General features: G+C 42.7%; 1 protein-coding gene across 1 annotated transcript; it reads left to right on the plus strand.

Annotated features, from left to right (window-relative positions):
- Positions 1–647: 647 nt before the first annotated feature.
- Positions 648–22,947, plus strand: pold2 (polymerase (DNA directed), delta 2, regulatory subunit). The gene is made up of 10 exons (XM_043681356.1): positions 648–936; positions 1,194–1,315; positions 12,566–12,689; positions 14,379–14,493; positions 14,957–15,155; positions 18,305–18,385; positions 18,554–18,711; positions 19,011–19,138; positions 19,444–19,545; positions 21,621–22,947. Exons 1-10 carry the CDS (start codon positions 711–713, stop codon positions 21,776–21,778), a joined length of 1,413 nt encoding a protein of 470 aa, XP_043537291.1. The 5' UTR covers positions 648–710; the 3' UTR covers positions 21,779–22,947.
- The last annotated feature ends 370 nt before the right edge of the window (positions 22,948–23,317 follow it).

Consider the following 23,317-nt stretch of genomic DNA (forward strand, 5'->3'; position numbering starts at 1 on the left):
AAGTTCGTAATAAATTGTCGTTTCCAGATTTGTTGGGTCTCGCGTAAATTTTATTAAGTTTGTTTCTTACAGGTAGAAACTGTTATGAAACCAGCCGGTGCGTGTGTTCAGGCTTCTGATGCCAGTCAAAAAAGAGAATTCCTGGGAAAGATTTGGGTGGGGAATAACAAAATGAAGCAGCTGGAGAACGGACCACACACACCTGGATCTGGAGGCGCCCGAGGAAAAGGTCTAAATGTCTCAGATGACGCAGATCGGGGGAAAAAACGCCCGAAAACACGGGCGTAAAATTTTTAAACTCCGTCAAATAGCGGGTGACGGAATCGGTCGCAAACAGCACATGGAGGAAGATCCTCAGGGCTGGGGAGAAAAACGAAGATGGAATCCATGAAATCGCCCCTCAACAAAATGGCGGCCTTGAAAAATTCGTCGTTACCCCGCAACAAGATGGCGTCCGCGCCCTTGTTGTTGTGGTCGCCGCGCGCGAGGCGTGACGGTTCGTCACGTGCCAGCGAGCCCGCCGCTTGGCGGGAACCTCCCAACGGAAATCCATCCCGAGCGCGAGCCGGGAAAAGCAAAGCTGCAGCAAGGAGAAGACGAGCAACCCAATAAAATTAACCGTGCCAGGCGGTGTCTGAGAGCTGAGAAAGGAGAAAGGGGAGAGGGGTGGGGTATTTATCCTTCCATCGCAGCCGTTCATCCACGTTGTTATGTTTTCCGAGCGGGCGGCGCAGCAGGAGCCGACTCTGCTGTCGGCCCCGCTCCCGGCCCAGCCGGGCCCGACTTTCCCCCGGGTCACCGCCGGCTCCTACAACAACCGCTCCGGCTGCTTCAGGCTGGGCGAGCGCTCCTTCCAGCGGCAGTACGCGCACATCTACGCCGCCCGGTTGATGCAGGTGCGCCCGTTGGTGGAGGAGAGCGCCAGAAAGAAGTGGGGTGAGTATTTCCCCCAGCTCCACACACAGCCGCCAGAGATGGGGGGGACGGGTCAGGCGCCAACCGGCGGTGGGTGGATGGATGTTGGTTGAGCGAGGAATGGAATGGCATTGTCCTGAACCGCGGTGAAACACTCGGTCTGTGCGGTGCGTTGATTTTATTTCAGGATTGAATCCGCTGCTCTCCCCAGCGGCTCCATCAGGCTGAGTGTTGCTGTTCACTCGGGCGCCGCATGATTCTCCTGTTGTGTTCTGCAGGGGCCGATGTGCCGGTCAAGAAGCTGTGTGAGCTGCAGGTCGGCCAGAAATGTTGTGTGGTTGGCACCCTCTTCAAGCACATGGAGTTGAAACCATCCATCCTGCGGGAAATCAGTGAGGAGGTAGGAGTCCTGCTCTGGGACCCGTCTCAGTATGAGCCTCTTGAGGACGTATCCTTCACCGTCACCCTAGTATTTGGCCGTCGCTCTCAGCCCAGCGAAAGGTCTAGTACTTTTAATCAGCATGTCCCGATTCCTTTGCGCGGTGAAGCATCCACCATTAGAACATAACGAATGAGAATTCGTGCACCGTTACTCCAACTGGGGTGATGCTCAAAGGTATGGACTCGTGCAAACCATTGCCCTGTTCATATTTGCAGAGTATACAGGAGTCTTATGTGTTACTACATTAGATTGGTTTGCAGTGCACTGCCATTCATTTAGATTGCTGATAATGGTTGTGGTCTTGTCTATGCTTTCTGGTCTGCACAACTTTACTCGAAAGTTGAACAATAAAACACTGACCTGTAAGAAATAAGAATATGACTCAAGTTGTGACTAACATTTACTCAACACCTTGAGCCTGTCTGCCACTGAATGGGACCATGGCAGATCTGACTTGGCTCAAGTCTACCTCTCTGCCCTTCCTCCATCTCTTGATTTCCCCACATTGTGAAGAGTCTTACCGATCTAAGCATTAAATAGTGTTAAGGACTCTCCCCCACATCTCTCTGTGGCAAGGAGTTCCAAAGTCACTGAATACTTTGAAAGAAGAAATACTTCTTCACTTCAAACTTAAACCCCTCTGTTTCTCGCCCTTAGCCTGAGAGTCTGCCTTCTGGTCTGAAACTCCCTTCTGAGGAGAAGCATTCTCTCAGAATTCAGAATGTCAAGCTCCTTCAGAATCCTGTATGTTTCAGTGAGATCACATCATTCTTCTCAACTCCAGTAGGCAGAGCTTTTGCTCATAAGATTCTTTCTTCCTTGTTTCTCTTTACCTTGCCACACGACTTGCGTTCCCACCCCTCTACTGTTCGAGTTTAAATCTTCCCCAACCACAGGAATAAATATTGCCCTTGGACGTCAGTCTTGGTCTGCTCAACTGTAACCTGTCCAGTTTGTACTGGTCCCACCTCTCCCAGAACCAGCCCCAATATTCCAGACATCTGAGACCCCCCTCCCCCGCCAAGTTTTCTGGCCATGTATTCAACTGTTATATCTTTGTTTATACTTTGACTGCCATGTGGGTAACTCCCTTTGAGTTGGAGCCATAGAAATGCATGTCTGTTTCCTTTCCTGTTGATCTATAACAATTGCATTCACACTCTTTTTATATTCCTCCCCTGTGCAGCCACGTCGACTGTGGTGCAATGAATTTACTGGTTTCCCCTGAGAGGCCGTTCTCTCCAAAAGCATCCAAAGCACTATATATGCCAGACGACTGCGACCACTAGGACTTATAACAGCACACAAACCAACAGCCACTCTCATACAACAACTCACCAGAAAGAAGGACCCGATACCCAGCATGAGCAAAACTAATGTAGTGTACAAAATCCCATGCACGGACTGCACAAAACACTATATAGGACAAACAGGAAGACAGCTAACGATCCGCATCCACGAACATCAACTAGCCACGAAACGACACGACCAGCTATCCCTAGTAGCCACACACGCAGACGACAAGCAACATGAATTTGACTGGGATAACACTACCATTATAGGGCAAGCCAAACAAAAAACAGCCAGGGAATTCCTAGAAGCATGGCACTCATCCACAAACTCCATCAACAAACACATCGACCTGGACCGAATATACCGGCCACTATAGCGGACAGCTGAAACTGACAACCAGAAGCGGCAGGGACAGGCCACTATAAATGCCGGAGGAAACACCACAGAAGTGCTTCACAGGAGGCTCCCAAGCACTGAGGATGTCACCTAGACAGGGGACGAAACGTTTGCAACAAAAACTTCCAGCTCGGCGAACAGAACCACAGCAACGAGCACCCGAACTACAAATCTTCTCACAAACTTTGAGTACTATATATGTTTTGCACAGTAAGAGCCACGGGGGTTTCCTGCACTCCCAGCTTTGACAAAGGGTCAGTTAGACTCGAAACATCAGCTCTTTTCTCTCCTTACAGATGCTGCCAGACCTTGTCCTTTTATTTGTCCTGGTAGTCACTCATTCCATTTCTGCCGATGGAGTCTCAGCCTGTGATGTGCCAACTTATATGTACTGCTGTCCATGGGACTCGCAGCTTCATGGCTGCTCCAATGTCCCCAGCTCCCAAATGGTTTACTTCATATTCTTAGATGGTGATTCCTGGTTCTGGACTCCTCCATCAATGGGAACTTCCTGACAGTGTAATAAAGGGGAGTACAAATAAGGTACACCCTCTTCTCTCGATTGGGAAAATTACCTTAAAGAATGGACACCTGATGTGGTGGGAAGGTCTCTACTTGGCAAGTTGGACTGACACAAATATTACAGGAATTGATATTACAGGAACATGCCCATGGCTGGTTTTGAAATTGTAATTGAGAAACATGACACTGTTTGTGCACTTTCCCAGCCTGAGCACCTCCTTCTGTCGCTTCCCAATTCTTCAACATGACCTGTCCCTCCATCTTTCTTTGTGTCACCTGCAAACTTAGCAGCCGAGCCCTCAGTTACTTTGTGCTGATTGTAGTCCCAGCACAGATCCCTGCGATACTCCACTAGTAACTGGCTGCCATCCTGAAAAGATCCCTTTATCCCCACTTTCTGCCTTCTGCCAGTTAACCAAAAGTCTTTGCATGCCAGTACGTTGCCTGTAATATCTGAGCAATTTCTCATGTTGTTCAATAGATGCCAGTGCTGTAACTGTACTGGAACAACTTGGTGAGAGGAACGGTAAGTTCTGGAGCACAAGTCTTCCATTCTGTTGCTGGAATGTTGTCGCGGCCCACAGCCTATCAGGATCCAGCGTCTCCAATTGTTTCTTGATATACTGTGGAGTGTATCGAAAAGGCTGAAGACTGATATCTAAATGCTGGGAACTACTAGAGGAGGCCAAGATGGATCATCCACACAAGGCATTTCTGGCTGAATTTTGCTGTGAAAGCTTCAGTCCTAACTTTTACCTGATGTGCTGGGCTCTTCCATCGTTGACGATGGGGATATTTGTGGAGCTGTCTCCTCCAGCGAGTTCTTCAATCATCCACCATCTTTCTTGTCTGGATGTGGCAGGACTGCACAGCTGAGATCTGATCTGTTGGTTGTGAGATGCTTAGTTCTGTCTATTACTTGCTGCCTATTCTGTTTGGCATGCAAGTAGTCCTGCACTGTTGCTTTAAGTTGACAAGTCATCTTCAGTAAAACTTGGTGCTGCTTCTGGCATGCCCTCTGCACTCTCCATGGAAACAAAGTTGATCCCCTGAATTGATGGTAATGGTTGAGTGGGGAATATGCTGTGCCATAAACTTACAGGCTGTTTTGGGGTACAATTCTGCTGCTGTTGATGGCCCTCAGCATCTCAAGGATGCCCAGTCTTGAATTGCTAGATTTGTTCTCAGTCTTTCCCATTTGGCACAGTGTGCCAAACAACATGGCGGTTAATCTCAGTGTACAAGCAGAACAAAAACAAAAGACCCTATTCCCATCATATGTAAGACTAACATAGTTTACAAGATTCCATGCAAAGACTGCACTCAGCACGATAGGGGACAGGCAAACAACTTCATCCATGAACACCCAGCTAGCGTCTAAATGCCACGACCAGCTGTCTCTAGTAGCCATACTCAAAGATGACAAGGACCACAAATTCAACTGGGACAATGCAATGATCACAGGGCAAGTTAAACAAAGATCTAAAGCATGGATTCCATCAAGAAACACACAGACTTAGTCCCAGTATACCGGCCACAACCACGAATAGCAGGAACAGAAACAAATAAATTCCAGAAGATATTGGACAGCAGCGCTTCACTGCAAGCTCCAAAGCACTGAAGATGTCACCAAGACAGGGGATGAAATGTCTGCAAGTCATACCCACAACTATAATGTCCAGAGTCCATCTCTTGCTGGTGGTATACGACACATTCAGGGAAGGTGATGGTCATAGCTGGGGCATTATCTGTAAAGTATAATTCTTTGAATGTGACTGTCTCAGCATGATGCTTGACTTGTCTGTGAGACAGCTCCCAATTATGGCAAGAGCCCTCAGATGTTAGTAAGGAGGACTTTGCAGGCTTGACAGGGCTGTTTTGTGCCATTGTCTTTTCTGGTGCTAGGTCAATGCCAAGTAATTTTGTCTAGTTTCATTTCTTTGTGACTTTGGTACAACTGAATGGCTTGCAAGACTATTTCAAAGGGCTGTTGAGAGTCAACTACACCATTGTGGGTCTGGAGTGACATCTCGGCCGGACCAGGTGGTAATGGCAGATTTCCTTTCCTGAAGGACATCCGTGAATCAGATGGGCTTTTATGACACTTGACCGTGGTCATCGACAAGAAACTCAACTGGACTCACTACATAAACACTGGCTACGAGAACAGGTCAGAAGTTATGAATACTGTGATGAGAAACTGAACTCCTAAAAGCCTGTCTGCCAACTCCAAGGCACAGGTCAGGAATATGATGGAATACTTCCCATTCTCCTGGATGAGTGCAGCTCCAACAGTATTTGAGAAGCTTGACACCATTAAGAACAAAGCAGCCTGCTTCGTTGGCATTATATCCACAAGCAATCACTCCTTCCACCACCGATGTTCAGTATTAACAGTCTGTACGATCTACAAGCTGCACATGAGAAATTCGCTCAAGATCCTCACACACCTTCCAAGCCCATGACCACTTTCATCTAGAAGGCCAAGGGCAGCAAATACCTGAGAATGCCACAACCAATAAGTTCCCTTTCGAACCTCTCCCCATTCTAATTGCAAGTATATTGCTGTTCCTTCATTGTTGCTGGGTCAAAATCTTGGAATTCCTACCTTAATGGCATTTCGGGTCAATCTGAAGCAGGCAGTCTGCAGCGCTTCAAGAAGGCGGCACATCATCACCGTCTCAAGGGTAGCTAGGGATAGGCAATGAAGGCCGGCCAGCCAGCAATGCGGCCTTCTCACAAATGAATAAATCTTTTTTTTTCAAAAAGGCACCATGGGCTCTTAGCTTATTTAGCAGTTTCATGTGCATCACCTCCAAGGCCTTCTGGAAATCCAAATAAATGACAGCCACTGGCTCTCCTTTATCTAACTTGCTTGGTGCCTCATAGAATTCCAACAGATGATTACGCTTGACTGTTCTTGACACAGATGTGCTGACAGCCTTATTTTCCAGTGCACTTTCAGGTGCTCCTAAATCTCATACTTCAAGGCCTCCAAAATGTTAACGTCGACTGAGGTCAGGCCAACTGACCAATAATTTTGTCTTTTGCATCCCTCCCTTTAAACAAGAGTGTTACATTGGCCATTTTCCAGTCATCTGGGACCCTTCCTGACACCAGTGATCCCTGAAAGATCACCAATAGTGTCTCTACAATCTCCTTCACTCTTTCCTTAAGAACTCTGGAATGTTGGTTGTCTGGTCCAGGTAGTTAATCCACATTTAGATCTTTCAGCTTCCCCACTTGCTCTCTCCCATACGCTTCAAATTCCCTGAAACCTGACATGGATATTCAAGAGAAGAACTACTTACCAATGAGAGAAAAGGAGGGACAGATCACCAGCTCTGTGTTTTGTGTTATGGACCACACCAAAACCCTTTGATATGTATCAAGGAGATAACCTAGGCTCTAACTTGTTCTTATTTAAAGGCAAATGAAATGTTCTATGTTGCAGTAGTAATTCAATAGCCACCTGTGTGGAATCGCAGGAGATGGGTAAGATAGTAAATGATTATTTTGTGTCAGTATTGACTCTGGAGAACACTATGGAAACTACAGGACTTGGAAAAATAAATATGATATTTTGAAAAGTGTCCGTATTCCCGAAGAGGAGGTGCTGGACATGTTAAAATGCAGAAAGGTGGATAAATCCCAGAGGTCTCATGAGGTGTATCCCAAAATGAAGTGGCATGTTAAGGAAGGGATTTCTCGTTGGATCATGTGGAGTCTAGGGGGAAGATAGTCAATTGGAAATGAAACTGGCTGAAAGATGGGAGACATGATGGTGGAGGGGTTTGTTTCGAACTGGAGATCTGTGACCAGCAATATGCCATAAGGATCAGTGCTGGATCCACTTCTTTTTGATATTTATGTTAATGATTTGGACATGAATTTAGGAGGAATCATAGATGTGCAGCATGGAAACAGACCCTTTGGCACAACTCATCCATGCCAACCAGATAGCCGAAATTAATCTAGTCCCATTTGCCAGCACTTGGCCCATGTCCCTGGAAACCCTTCCTATTTATATACCCATCCAGATGCCTTTTAAATGTTGTAATTGTACCAGCCTCCATCACTTCCTCTGGAAGCTCATTCCATGCACGTACCACCCTCTACGTGAAAAAGCTGCCCCTTGGATTCCTTTTAAATCTTTTCTCCCTTGTCCTGCTTCCATCCTCAGTCAAAGCAAAGCACTCAGAGACATGGTATAGTTTGATCTCTTTCATCTTTATTCCGGGCCCTGAGTGTGAGAGAATAATTAATAAAGAGTAAACCATCTGCTGTTACACAGTGATTAACTGACTTGAAATAATGAATGTTTTTCCACCTTGTTAACCCATTACACTTACCTCCAGCACCCCATTGTTACCGAAGTTCTTAGCAGATCTGAATCATGCTCAGCTGAACATCTTGTTTCACAAAACTCAACTTTTTCCCTGCCTGCTTGTACCCTACACATATTCTCATACCCTCCTTTTATCATTTCATGATAACCAATGGCCTTACCAGCTTTCATAAGACGCTGACAGCCAATACTTAAGCAAGTTACTGACACACTGCATATAGTGATTGTAACAACAAAAATTACTAGTCCGTTTCAGTAAATAGAATTTTAAGAATCCTCCCATGTGGAAGAATAATTCACCAGTAAAGTTGTTAAATCTACACTCCTTAGTGACCACTCCATCCCCTCCAACTCGAGTGGAAACAAGTCAGTTCTCCCAAATTTCCTTCAGTAAAGTTCAACCTGAAAACAAAATTCAGTCTGTCCTTGTGCATCACTCCACAGAGAAATCCGAATTCTTGAATAATGGTAGTTAAATACTTAACAAAACTGAAGAGACTTTCATCCTTCTGGAGATATTTCAGATGGAGGATATCAGCACATTTGAGTGTGCAGTGCAGCAGCTGCAAACTGCAGGCTAGGTGAATGCAGCATTCTTTGCTACATCTGCTCCAGCTCTGGTGTTGAAATGTAACAAAGCCAACTGGCTGTTGTCATGTTAGTTTGATTAGTGAACCTTCATATCCCTTAAATGATTGAAAGACAAGGTAAAACCCGCATGGTTTAATATCCATAGGAAGGCCACTGACAAAAATTGTACAGACCTCCTCTTCACTGTTGTTAGCTTTTTTTTCATGGTCATGACTGGGGAGCTGACTGAATCCGTTGGATCAGGTTGCGGAGGGGTAGACGGTGCTCTGAAGGTGTGCTTTACCTGCAAATGGGGAAATTCTACAGAAGTATCTTTGCACTTCCTCTCTCATTCCCTCCTTATCAAGGTGGTTAACAGTATAAAGACAGTCGCACATTTAACTACACTAAATTGCGTCTGCCTGTTTTAACATTCTTTGAATTCTTGAAGTCTGTTACTCTGTTCACTATTTATAGCATCTATTTTTGTACAATCAATAAACTTCTAAATTCTACTGCCAAAACAATTCAGTCAATTGTAAACAACAATCAGTGCTCCTAAAATCAAACCCTCGGGTGCCTCCATTTAGATTACTCAAAAGTTATTTTCTTTTAACAAATTGATACTTGGCTAATGTGAACGCTGTCAGCATAAGTATTTCAGAAGTCTGGAACAGAAAGAAAACATGAAAACATTTAGCAATTAAAGAGGCGGTTTCAGTTAAGCTTTAAATCTTAAACACTTGTGGGAAACAAATGCTGAATATTTTAAAGTATGTTTTCCAAATGAAATTTCCCAAGTATGAATAGTCGAACTTCCAGTGACAACTTCAGTAGAGATCAGCATCTTTGAATTTGCAATATGAAGGGGGCCAATGAAGTCTTAACAATAATGAACAGAACTGAACCAATTCAGCCTCCAGTTCTGATATTCTCTCAAATCTTAAAACATAAAATTGAAAATGCACTGTTCTTTTTGTGAACACTCTGCATTAAAAACATAGCAGCAAAGATTATAATACAATACTCTCATCTGGTGAAAGCAGGACCACTGACCCAACCGTTCGTTTTTAAACAGGCATTGTAGAATTGCTAACACATCAGGAGCTCAAGGCACTTAATCAGTTTGTTTTAAGGATACAAGTTTGATAGTTTTAAAAAGGACATAATATTGTACACTTAGAATGTAAAAACAAAATCTTCCCCATTACAAAGCCAGTAAAACACATTGAATTAAGATCCAGTATTTTCTGAACCAGTATTTTAACAAACCAAAATATTTAAATATCACATACTCTCAGCATGGCACAATTTGTGCTGAAACTTTCCTTTTTCAGTGCAAGTATTAGTACAACCTTAATTTCAGCATTTTCTTGTTTTATTTTCCTTCTTCTCACTGAAATTATACTGACAAAAAAAAGAGAAGGCCCTCTCAGCAGACCACATGGTAGCACAATCCAAGACAACACCCCCCACCCCACCCCCGCCAGAACAAAGATTCGCAGAGAATCTCAAATTTCACTCCTCGGAGGACTTAAACCTCAAATCAACCCACCCAGTAGATTTGAACCCCAGTACTGCGCAGAGGATTCTAACCTCAACCGAACCCACCCAGGGGACTCAAACCCCAGTATCACTTCGAGGACTTGAACCTCAATCACCACCCCCTCCCCGTGCATCGCAGAGGACACAAACCTCTGCTAGCTAACACACTTGTGAAACTATGTCTCTCAGCTGAACTAATTACCTTTCGAAGATTCTGTCGAATAGAGAGCTATCGAGCGAGGGGGCTGTCTCTCGCACACAAGAATATCGAGAGGGGCCAAGTTTTAAAATCTTACCTTGAAGGCCCATCAGTCTCACGGCACCGATGTTCAAGGTGGTCACTTGTGCTGTCAGTCTGGATCCTGCCAACTACACCAATATTTAGTCACCCCATTGCCCCCCCTCCCCCCCCCCCAAAAGTTTGACAACAGTTGTTTTACATCCTTCATTATTTCGAGCCCTGCGGGAAGAGAGAATGATTGCCCAGTTCTCTGGAACAGCACTTTCTAAATAAAGTATATAGTCATTTTACAGGGAGAAGCATCCAGATAAGGCAACATACATATTAATTAGGTGACTATTACAATAAGCGAGTATCAGTCAGAAAAAAATTAGCCATCTGCTGTTTCACAATGAATTGACTTCACATAAATGAATACTTTTCACCTTGTTAAACTAACCTCACATATGGAATGCTACCTCATCTTGTTAAATGGCTGTACATAATGAATGCTTTTTCATTTGTTAACCCATTACCCTTGCCTCCAGCACCCCCATTGTTAACTGCAAGTTCTTATCTGATCTGAGTCATGCTCAGCTGAATCTCTTCTTTCACAAAACTCAGAACTTAACTCTTTCCCTGCCTGCTTGTATCCTATACGCATTCTGACAGGGATATGTCAAGTAAATCTTTTCTAAACAGCTTCCAATGCTGTTCTGTTTACCAAATGAGACCAAAGCGATACATTCTTCATATGTGATCTCATGTTGACATCTGCTGTAAAAATTTGCAACGTACAGTTTACTTCTAGTTGTCTTCCTGATTACTTGCTTTATCTGCTTACCAACGTTTTGCGATTCATGTACCGGGTCACCCACATCTTTGCGTAATACGAAGTTCTGCACGTGCTCGCCATTGAATTTATATATAGCTTTTCTTGTTTGCTTGCTTCACATATCTATATCCTTCTAGTGCTTTCCATCTTAGCTTAACCAGTGTTCTCATAGCTACCTTGGCATTATTGGCAAATCTAATACCATGTATTTAGTCCCTGTTGCCAAGTTATTTATGCACATTGCAAACTGAAATTTGTGGTGTTCTTGTCTGTGACAAGCCATTAGTTAAAGCCTACCAACAGAGAAAGACCATCCGATTTCTGTTTGCCTTGATAAAGGACTGATTTGTTCAAATGTTCAACATCTCTGTTCTTAGCTTGTGTAACTTTGACTTGGTACCTTTCCAAATTGTTTTGAGAAATCCAAGTAAGTTGTGGCTGCAGGTTCCCCTTGAACAACTTTGCTTACTTTCTCAGAGAACTCTTAACAGGTTAGTTGAACAAATTGAACAATCCCATGGTCATGCTACTGATAACATTGTGATGTCATCATGTTTTAACCTAAATAAAGAATCTTATGTATGCTGCATGTTTCACTAACTAGCCTATAGCTTCCTGTTTTCTGTCTTTGTCTTTTATTGAACAAAGGTGTTGCATTAGCTATTTTCCAGTTCACTTGGACCTTTCCAAAATCTGTGGAATTGTTGGAAAATTATTAGCCCTGCATTAGCCACTTGTTGAAAAAACGTATGGTATAGGTAATCTGGTACTGAGGACTTGTCAAATTAGGTCTCATTGTTCTTGTACTTTTTCTCCAGTGACTCATTGTTTTAGGTAGCTCAGTGCCTGTTAATTTTCAAGGATCTGCTGGAACTTTCCTGAAGACACACAAAAGATGCATGTTCATCCCCTCTGCCTTTTCCTTGTTATCTGTTTAGTTCTCCAGACTCTCTCTCTCGAGATGAAACAGTTTTTCACCTTTGTACTTGGAGAAACTTGATCTGTTTTTAATATTACCATATAGTTTTCTCTTATTATCTAAATTGTCCCAATTTATTAGCTACTCTTTGCTGTTTGCTAAAATATGATCTCCTGAGCTACCTTTTTGCAGTTATGTTTGGGCTAACACTTTTCCTATTCATACTTTGCTTTTGTCTCACCATTTAGATTTGACTTCATCAGTTAATCAGGTTTTTCTTTGTTTCTTATTCAAGTTGGACTTTTAAAATGTGATGAGACTCAAATTCTAGTCCGAGGTGCATTGGAGCAAGTGACTTGGCTCACCTGTACTCCATTCTGTGAAGAAAAAATCTTTTTTGATACTGGGAATTGCTTTTAATTGTTTCATGTGTTTTTGAATTTAAACTGATTCAAGCTGAGTTGAATGACTGCACCCCTTTGTCACTTCTGACTTGAATACTCTGTGTACTGAGGGTGATTAATTGTTGTTCCTAATGTCATAAATCTTGTTGCTTTTAGCACAACCTGTTGCCTCAACCAGCACGTACAAAATACACAGATCAATCCGACGAGCTTATTCTAGAGGATGAGCTGCAACGAATCAAATTGGAGGGAAAGATTGATGTTCAGAAATTAGTGACAGGTATGGCTGGAAGCATTGTTGAAACAATTTTGGTCAATTCCCCGAAAGACCTAGCATTTTAGAGGTGCCAGGATATGTTCTGGACAGGTATTCTGATGTGTACCTTTGGATCAAGAGATTTCTTCTGGCTGCTTTGCTTGTTTGTGCTCAACTGGATTTGATGACAAAACTACTATGTAATTATCTGTGACAGTTGTCCAGTAGCTTTCCAGTGACACATGCAGGTTGTGTTGGTAACTGTATAAATGGAGTTACAAAATTGTAGAAGACAGCTGACCTTGAAACATTATCAGTTGCATTTACCAAGGCAGGGTTAAATGTTTTTAAGTACGTTCCCGTCAAGTGGACCTTGATGCCTGATTCGTGAGGGGAAGAAGACGTATGGGTGATTTGTCTTTGATGAAGTGCAGCGCCTCAAATATGCATCTTTTCGTTGGAAAGGTTCCCCGCGTGCTTGTAGTAGAATATCTAGACTAGGTAGTCAATATTGATTTAAAACAACAGTCCTGGTAGATGTGAGGAGGCGTGTGAAGCCATAGCACATAAAGTGGGGATACCTTTTAAATTGAGCTGCTTTCTTTGTTGATTTTGTGGTCTTTTTTTTTCGAAAACCCCTAAATTCTGCCAGTCTAAGGAAGTTGTGTAAAAATGATAAGAATAAAAGAGTCATTATTGGAAATAGTGTCCGAAAGTTCTCTAGAATTTGCAAGATTGAAAAAAGTGTCCATGCATGTTTTTGTTGTACTGAAGTGCTTCCTTGATTTTGGTGTTCGGCATGCTCTCATAAAATTGGTTTTTCTTCAGATACTATTGTTAAACCTCGTATAACAAATTGTTGATTTGAACATTACCTGTTTGTTGCTTCATGTCAAGTATTTCCAGTATTTTCTTGTTGGTTAACACTGTTTTGACCTTGTATTTTTAAGTCTGACATCCATTGTTGTCGGTCTTATTGTCAGCTCAAGGATTGGTTCGTTTGAGTATTTCTTGAGGTGTGACTCATTGAAATTAGCCTTAATGGTTTCTCTAAGAGCTGATACTTGAATCCAACATGTGATAATATGTCCCTTTAAAAGAGAGTTGTAATAACCTGTTTGTCTTGAAGATGGGTGTTTGTCAACCTGGTGCCTTCTCCATGGAAAGAGAGTGAAGAGCTTTGATTTGTTAAAATTAGGCAAAAGAAGTGTCAGTGGTGGAGTCAGGCTCACAAACCTAGGGTTTTAGTTCTGCTTTCAGTTGTTGAAGTTGGGGTTTTGGGACTGTAGCGGCAAGATACAGCTGTTTATCTGCTGCCACAAACAGCTTGAATTCTGTCCTTGCTGGATTCATTCTGCCTGTGTTCCTTCTGGAATGGAGGGAGATAGTAAGTAAGGGTAATTTGATTTGCTGAATTTGCCTTTACCAAGGGTGTGTCTATGGGATGCCGCTCTATTGGAACACTTGAGTAGCAGTTAAATAATACATAATTTTGTTAGGTATTTAGATCCAGTTAAAGTTGTGCCACATTTTTTTAAATATTTGAACTGTGGTTTCAGACTGAAGTGTGTTTTGTTTAAAGCTGCATAGTTTGATCTATCGAATCACATTTGTAACACAGCGCCTTGCACTTGGCTGTAAATAGTCTTTGATATTTTTTGAGAGGGTTTGATCTGGTACATAACAACCTTGTCCTTGTGGTTTGTTTATCAGGTGCAGTTATTGCATTACTTGGTGCTGAACAGGGTGATGGAAAATTTTTGGTAGAAGATATTTGTACAACTGACATTCCACCACAGCGGCAAATGGCAGGTCCAAACACTGATAGGTGAGCAAAACACTTGTACATCATGGATTTTTGAGACATGAATTAATTAGTTTGTAATATTAAGTGAAAGTGAGGACTGCAGATGCTGGAGAGTCAGAGTTGACAACTGTGACCCTGGAAAAGCACAGCTGGTCAGGCAGCATCGAGGAGTGGGAGATTCGACGATTCGGGCATAAGCCCTTCATCAGGAATTGTACATTTCTGCCTGACCTGCGCTCTTTCAGTGCCACATATTTTGACTCATTGGCCACATTAAATGCTGCTTTCGGTATTCTTCCTTCTCACATGACTCCGAGCTTAAAGGTTTTGTTTGACTGACCTTGATAGCTTATCTTCCACTTGGAACATTTCATGGTGAGCAAATTGCATGATGAATTTTATTTGCCATTCTTAGCAACCTTTAAATTATATACAGAATTTAAGCAGTATGAGAATTAATTGTGTGCTATTTTGCTGTTTAAAGGTATGTAATATTAGCCTCTGGTCTTGGCCTGGGTGGAAAGAATGCAGAAAGTCTTCTTGGCATGCAGCTTCTCATTGACATGGTAACAGGTCAGTTGGGAGATGAGGGTGAACAGAGCAGTGCTGCAAAAATCTCTCGTGTGATTTTAGCAGGAAATCTTCTCAGTCGGAACACACAGGATAAAGACTCCTTCATCAAGGTGAGCAGCTGGTGTTTCACCATGTTATTGTGTTCTCCTGTTACTTGTAACAAATGAACGCAAAGCTTTGTTAATCATTTTTCTGAACATGGAAATTTGTACATTAATGCAAAAGTGGCAACTGAAACAGGCAGATGTTACACGAATCTTCTAAAAAGCCAAGTATTAATCTGCTCCTCCCTTGGCAGTTGTCAGTGTGATCTGTTGAGGTCTTGTGCTGCATAAAAGACTCTCTGGCCATAGGAATACCTGTGCCATTATATTCTCAGAATGCTCATCAAAGTGGAGGCTGGAGAACTCTGGAAAATAAATGTTGAAGAGGAAGTTCTGGAGGTATTAGGGAATATAAAGGTGGCTAAATGTACAGGACCTGACCAAATGTATTCCAGAATGCTGTGGGAACTAAGGGAGGAAATTGTGGGGCCCATTGTAGAAGTGAGTGCATCCTGTTTAATTACGGGTGAGATGCTGAATGACTGGAGGGAGGCTAATATTGTGCCCTTGTTTAAGAAGGATTGTAAGGAGAAACCAGGGAACTATTGACCTGTCAATCTGACATTGGCTGTTGCTAAGTTGTTGGAGGTCATTCTAAAACATAGGATTTATAAGCATTTAAAGAGGCAAAAATTGATGAGGGACAGTCAGCATGGTTTTATGCAAGGAAAATCATGTCTCTCAAAATTGATTGAGGCCTTTTGATGATGTCTCCAAGGAGCTTGACAAGGGCAGACAGTAGACATTGTTTACTCGGACTTCAGTAAAGCCTTTGGCAAGGTTCTATGTGGTTGACTATTAGTCAAGTTAGTTTGCGTGCAATTCAGGGTGAGCTTTCCGATTCGATACATGGGTGGCTTAATGGCAGGAAGTGGTGGTTGAAGGCTGCTTCTTGGACTGTAGTCCTGTCACCACCCTGTTGCACAGGAATTGGTTCTGGGTCCACTTGTGTTTGGCATATACATGAATGATTTGGATGAGAATTCAGAAAGCATGGTTACAATGTTTGCAGATGACACCAAGATTAGTGGTACAATGGCCAGTGAAGAAGATTTTGTAAAATTACAAAAGGGTCTTTGGTCAGTGGACTGAAAAATGGCACACAGAGTTCAATTTGGACAAAGGCAAGGTATGGCATTTTGGCACAGACCTGCAAAGGACCTCTGCTATTCTTCACCTGTGAAGGATCCACACATTCAAAAAACAGTTATCCTCTAGCTTATCAGACAAAAAGGAACGTGAGAGCACCAAATTCTCAAGTACTTACCTCCAAACTCGGGATTCCTCCACCACTCCAGATCTTTCCCCCAGCCTCTGGAACCAGTTGGACACCGTTATCCATGCGGCTACTACATCCACCTTTGCTAATGATGACTTCACTTTCACACCTGCCGCTCGACTGACTGCGGCCACTGCTGACCATACTGCCTCCACAAATGCTACCAGAACCTCTGCGAAAGCTGCCCTCAATGTCACTTCAGTCCCTGTGGTTGCCACAGCTGTTGGCACTTCTCTCCCTCTCCCCCCCCCCCCCCCCCACTGATGTCACTCACCAGAGACAATTATGCTGTCCCTGCACACTTTGCCAAAAGCACTGCTTCCGCTTACACTGCCGTAGACGCAACTTCTGAAGCCAGGTGCCAACTCATAGACACCTCCTATCTCCCCTTTAACCACGACCCCACTTGCTATTACCAAACCATAATAAACTCCCCACCTCCATTCAGGATACCACCCATGCCTTCCACCTCCTCCATGAGTTTCGTTTCCCTGGCACCCAACGTCTCATCTTCACTACAGACATCCAGTCCCTCTATGTGACCATCCGGCATGGCAAAGACCTCCAAGCCTTCGGTTTCTTTCTCTGCTGCCGACCCAACAACCAGTACACTTCCACCGACCCACTCATTCAAATGGTCGAACTGGTCCTTACCCTCAACTTCTCCTTCAAATCCTCCCACTTCCTTCAGAATAAAGGGGTCGGCTTCGGCATCTACAAGGGCCCCCGCTATGCCTGCCTGTTCATAGGACATGTAGAACAGTCCATCTTCCACAGCTAGACACGCACCAACCCTGCCTTTTTCTCCAAAGGATCATTTCACATGCGGCAGAGATGTTCCTGCACATCCACCAACATCATCTACTGTGTCCATTGCTCTCAATGTGGTCTCCTTGACATCAGGGAGACAGGACGCTAACTCAGTGTTTCACGGAAAGCCTCTGGGATACGTGCACCAAACAGCCCCACTGCCATATTGCCAGCCTCTTCAACTCCTGCTCCTGCTCCACCAAGAACATGCAAGTCCTGGGACGCCTCCACTGTCAACTTCAAGTTACCTGACAACTGGAGGGCGGACATCTCATTTTTCTCCTTGGGACCCTTTAATCACACAGCATCAACATCGATTTCACTCGTTTCCAAATCTGCCCCGGCAATCCCACATCAAACCCTCCAACTTGGCAATGCCCTCTTGCCCTGTACTACCTGTCTATTTTCCTTCCACTGAACCGCTCCACCCTCCCCACCAACCTATCACTATTATCCCATACCTGCATCTACCTATTGCTTTCTCGGCTACCTTCCCCCTAGCATATGCAGTTCTCATTGCAACTGAAGAGGTTGAGAGGTGAGCTTGGAGAAGTTTATAAAATCAGGATAGCTAGAGGGAGAGTTAATGGTAGGTGTCTTTTCCCTCGGCTTGTGGATTTCAAGACTAGGCAGACTTTTAAGGTGAGAGGACAGAGATTTTAAAAAGATACAAGGGCAAGTTTTCTCGGTTGCTTTTGGTGTGGAATGTACCTCATGAAGCAGTGGTGGATGTGGGCGCAGTTAGAACATTTGAAAGACCCTCAGATAAAGGCTTGAATAGCAAAGGTTTGGAGGGTTTTGAACCAGGAACAGGCACGTGGCACGAGATTAGCTTGGGATTACGTTCTGCATGGACTGGTTGGACCAAAGGGTCTGTTTCTGAGTTATCTGACTCCACAGAGGGGAAAAAAAAAGTCTTTGTTTGCCTCAAATGGTCTGATTCTTCCAATTATTGTTGGGGGCAGTAATCTTTGGCGATCTAGCTTCTGAGACATAATGCAGTTTTGGTTGATATCAGATAGTGGTTGTGTGTCATTATAACTTTGTCATCGAATATGTGTTCCAGGCCAAGTATCTAACAAAGAAGACTCAGGCAGCCAGCGTGGAAGCCATTAAAATGCTCGATGAGATCCTGGTGCAGCTAAGTGTGCGTATTTAATTCTGTTCATAGCTTTCTGCTGCTGGTACTGTGTGCGCTGAACATATCTGTTGGGAAATAGTTGGTTTAAACTGCATGTTTAGCTGAATAAATTGTTGCCCAGCTGTGTGCACGTTCATTCAAGTATGCACTATCTTTTTTCTTTGTTTACTGCAGGCCTCGGTTCCTGTAGATTGTATGCCTGGGGAATTTGATCCAACAAATTACACCTTGCCACAGCAGCCACTCCACCACTGTATGTTTCCGCAGGCTATGACTTATCCCACAATGCAGCTTGTCACCAACCCTTATCAAGCAGACATTGATGGAGTAAGGTACGAATGCAGGAAGATTCGAAGTGCAACAATAGAGATGGCTGAAATTGAAATTATTCTGATAAACATGGCTGTAACTGTTCCCTTCATGTGAAGCATGAAGTTGCAGTTCGCGATCACCTTCTGAAGGACACCTTCAGATGGCACTAACTGCTGTCTCAGCCACTGATGCCCATTTCCCATGAATGAATATTTGAAGTAACTCAAAATTGAATTCAAGAAGCAACAAAAAAAACATGTCTGTTGATGTTTTTATAAATCCAAAAGTGAAAGGCTATGCTTCATGTCCTTCTGCTCAGGTTCCTGGGAACATCTGGACAGAATGTGAAGGACATTTTCTGCTACAGTTCGATGGAGGATCATCTTGAGATCTTGGAGTGGACTTTACGGATTGGCCACATGAGTCCCACTTCGCCGGACACCCTTGGTAAGTACTTCAAGAACAAAGTTCATTTTGGAAAACTGTACTTGTCAGGAGTGTCTGTCATCTTTTAAGTAATATATGTTAATTTTTTGTTTTGTGAAGAATATTCCTTGCTTAGAGCTATGTTCAAATGCAGTTTTTAAAATGAGACAGTATTTATGGTTTACTTGGGACTATGGTTGATCAGATCCGCACTTGTCCGGAATATAATTTTCTAAATGTGTATTTAAATTATTTGTCATTTAGTATTCTGTTGAAGTGGTAGTTTTGGAGTAATGAACATGTTTATCTTTTTTTTAATCTCTTAGGATGTTACCCATTCTACATGAATGATCCATTCATTTTTGAGGAGTGTCCACATGTTTACTTCTGTGGCAATGCTCCATCATTCCAATCAAAAATTCTAAAAGGTGAGGACCGAATTTGTTGGAAGGCATATGTCGAGAGAAAACTTTGTGCATGATTTCTGTTTGGGCAGGATGATTAAAGAGTGTTGCAGTTAAAAATCAGTATGGGAGATTGGGAGGATTGTTGAAATTCCAATGGTTTTAAACAGTTGGAACTTTGTGTTCATACTCGAATGCTGGAGGAGATAAATACTGTGGAGATTTTTCAGGGCACAATATTTGGACTCCCGAGATGCTTTAAAATAAATTCACATGTACAGGATATGCTATCTTTAACAACTTTCAATGAATTTTGATTCAGGAGATATGATTCTGGAAGTCAAATTTTTGACCTTTCAATATTTTCACTCTGAGAATTTGTCTTGTGATGAGCAATAATTGTATCTAACCAGATCATTTAAGTTGTTAGACACTTCAGGGGGCTGCCACAAATGGATCTCTCAAATTTCGTTTTGTATTTGCCACAGTTTCAAAGCTAACAGCAATATATTTAGGACATACTTGATTGTAAAGTGAACCATTTCGGCCTACAATTCATGAGGCAATGATTTGTGGCTTCACCAAAGTAGAATGCACATACTCTAATGGATGCAATGTGTTGGGTTTTCAAAAAATAAGTATTTTCTGTTTGCATGTTGCTCACTTGTTAGCATAGGTGTTGAAATGGACGACCTCCAGTTTTGAGATAGTTTCTGGCATAAGTGTACATGTAAGAGGGATAAACAGGTTAATACTAAGGGAATTCCACTTCTGAAACATGAGTGAAGGAAGGTTGATTCTGCAATTTTGAGCATTTATTTTTTATAAGTGATCCGATCACTGGAGCCTGTGTTATGTTGCCAGTTTTCCAAGTAGCCCTTTGTTTTCCCATGAACTATTTTCTTCTGTATGGCTTTCACATTTCTGATTTTATTTATTCTTTAATATCCTATTGCTTTCACTTCGACCACGTTATTATTCTCTCTCAAAGACTTGGCAACTATTAGATATACTCTTGTATGTAATTATTTTGATCAGATTGCTTACAGTGTGGAAACAGGCCCTTTGGCCCAACAAGTCCACACCGACCCTCCGAAGAGCAACCCACTCAGACCCATTCCCCTACATTTACCCCTTCACCTAACACTACGGGTAATTTAGCATGGCCAGTTCACCTAACCTGCACATCTTTGTGACTGTAGGACGAAACCGGAACACCTGGAGGAAACCTACACAGACACGGGGAGAATGTGCAAACTCCACACAGACAGTTGCCCAAGGTGGGAATTGAACCCGGGTCTCTGGCGCTGTGAGGCTAACCACTGTGCTGCTGCTTTTGTGTTGCTTTTCATATTTTTGATTTTTTTTTCTCACATCTACAGTATTGTGCTGTAGATGAATACATTGTGGTTTCTTTCAAACAGCAGTTACACAGTGTATGAATGAAATAATTCAGTAGCCAGCGCTACACAAGTTCTTGAGATTTTTACATGGAAAATGTTCACTCTTCAAGAAAACTTGTGGAATGATCTGCAGAAGCCTCTTGGCAAAGCGGTAGTAGTGTCATCGTTACTTCATGAGACAAGTGAACTAGAACCCCATTCTAATGTGCTGGGGACATGGGTTTGATTCACCCCGTGATCAGTGGTGAAATTTGAAGTCTGGAATGAAAAGTTTGTTTGTTTATGTCCTTTAGCTGGTATGTCGTACATGTCATTGTGTGCACAGCAACGTGGTTGCCTCTTCATTAGGATATGATTTTGAGTGTTTGCTCAGACGAGCAAGTGATTCCTGCATTTCAAACAAGAATTTTAAGAGGGGGTTTATGTGAACAATGTATACCCAGTTTGATGCTTCAAAATCACCATTCTTCTTGAGCTGTTATAGGAAGAGCATCTCATTTTTCATAACTGGAAAAGGCATCAATTGTTTGAATGCAGCCCTTGTTCCTCTAACTTGGACCTGTTTGGTGTGGGTAGAGGAAACATTAAGAAATAGCAAAAAGAAGCAGCTGGCCCTTTTCCCGCTTTGTTTAGTTTTTGCATAGTTTATTTTGTCAGAATTGTGGAGTAATTAAGGAAAATACTCTCTGTTCCCAGGTGTAGAAGGACAACGGGTACTCTTGGTTGCTGTCCCAGAATTTTCTACAACACAAAAAGCTTGTCTGGTGAACCTACGGACTCTTGAGTGTCAACCAATCAGCTTCTCTGCTTTCAGTGCTGGGGATGATGATGTCGAGATGGATGTCAGTCACTGAGCGTGAAGACATGTTTGTTTAAAAAAGGTTTCATGTGACTTTTCATCCTCTGACACTAGCAAGCAAGATGCAGATTGCCCACTCTGCACAGGAGGGGAAGTCAATTGAGGAAGTCAGTTGCACCTCCTTTGTAACACTCCTGTCGTTGGTGTTCAGAGGGACTAATGTTGAAGAACCATGCTGCGTGGTAACTTGTTTCTACATCTTTTCATTCTGCAAAGGCAACACTGAAAGATTTTAAATCATCATGTTTTCAGCTTTAGTTTTGAAAGTGAACTCAGTCCCTTAACCTTGCCTCAATTGCATGTTTTTCAAATCAAAACAGTATCATGTTAATCATGAGTGAGACACTTTACAGCATGTCTAATTAGTGACAACATGCTGAAATTCTTAGACTTAAACCTCTGGGGATATAATGCATGAGGCATTTTTAAGTTGGTAACTTGCACTTGGTGCTTTGTTTTTAATTGGTCCCTGGGGTTTCTGAGTCTTGACATATTCAATTGTTTTGATGGAACTGATTGGACCTAACCCCTTTGCTCGCTCGTACCACCGAAAGTTAAAATGCTCCTGACAGGATAAACTTGAATAAGAGACAATGTCTTTTAGTTGTGTGCTGTGTTGGGTATTTCTTAAAACAGTTTATGCCATAAAAAATGTTGGAATCCTATAAGTTGATCCATTATATGTTTAACTGGATGTACAAAATAAAAGGCACTTCCATAGCGCCTAATATCTTCTTGGGGAAATTCAAATTACTTTTCTGTCATCCTGTACAGTGTACTATTTCAAGAACTCAACTTCTCTGATTTTCGTAGGGCAGTTTTAATCTGTCACTGTGTCTGGTGTAGCTGCTATCACACAGCAAGTATGATATCTTGTTTGTATTTTATTCTAGATTATGATTTGGCTTTGTAAACAAACCTGTGTGTTGACTTTCCAAAAATTAAATGAACAATAGTGTGACACACTTGGGCAGGAATAATAGAAGTATTACCTGAAGAGCAAACATCTGCAGAATTCCAAGGCTGCCAATAGATGGTAATATTAATTGCTTGCTACATGTATTTATGGAAATACAGTAAAATGTGTATGTTGATGCTGTTTTAAGCCAGTGCTGTTTTAGTTTCATAAATTATGAAAAATAAATCAGATATTCTTCGGACAAATTTCATTTTCTGTTCCATACAGAGCTTCTTGATTTGCTAAATAACGTGCTGCCACACCAGTCCCTTCCGCTGCAAATGCAAGGATGAAAAGAGCTGAAGCAGCCCCTGTCACCACTAACTAGACCCAGAAGGTCACATCTGTCAAAAGCTGGCAGAGGCCACTACACTGAAGAAGCAGCATGCTGAGGCACCCCCGCTGCTGACTGGCCCCAAAACATTATCTCTGTCAAAGCCAAATTGTTGCTGCTGATAGTCCTATTGCCACCATAGCTAACCCAACTCGAAGGCTGGTGCCCATCTCAACTTCCAAGAACTGATTGACTGTTCAAACTAACTCCTGAGGACTGAGAGGTCATTTCCTCTTTTGCCA

Source organism: Chiloscyllium plagiosum, chromosome 42 (assembly GCF_004010195.1).
Source record: "Chiloscyllium plagiosum isolate BGI_BamShark_2017 chromosome 42, ASM401019v2, whole genome shotgun sequence".
Taxonomy (NCBI): domain Eukaryota; kingdom Metazoa; phylum Chordata; class Chondrichthyes; order Orectolobiformes; family Hemiscylliidae; genus Chiloscyllium; species Chiloscyllium plagiosum.

What these genes read in the sequence shown, in the direction of transcription:
- pold2 (XM_043681356.1), top strand. Translation starts at nt 711, where the DNA reads ATGTTTTCCGAGCGGGCGGCGCAGCAGGAGCCGACTCTGCTGTCGGCC. An exon ending in ATAAAGACTCCTTCATCAAG is followed by an intron (nt 15,156 to 18,304) that starts GTGAGCAGCTGG and finishes TATGTGTTCCAG; the next exon opens with GCCAAGTATCTAACAAAGAA. An exon ending in CCAATCAAAAATTCTAAAAG is followed by an intron (nt 19,546 to 21,620) that starts GTGAGGACCGAA and finishes CTCTGTTCCCAG; the next exon opens with GTGTAGAAGGACAACGGGTA.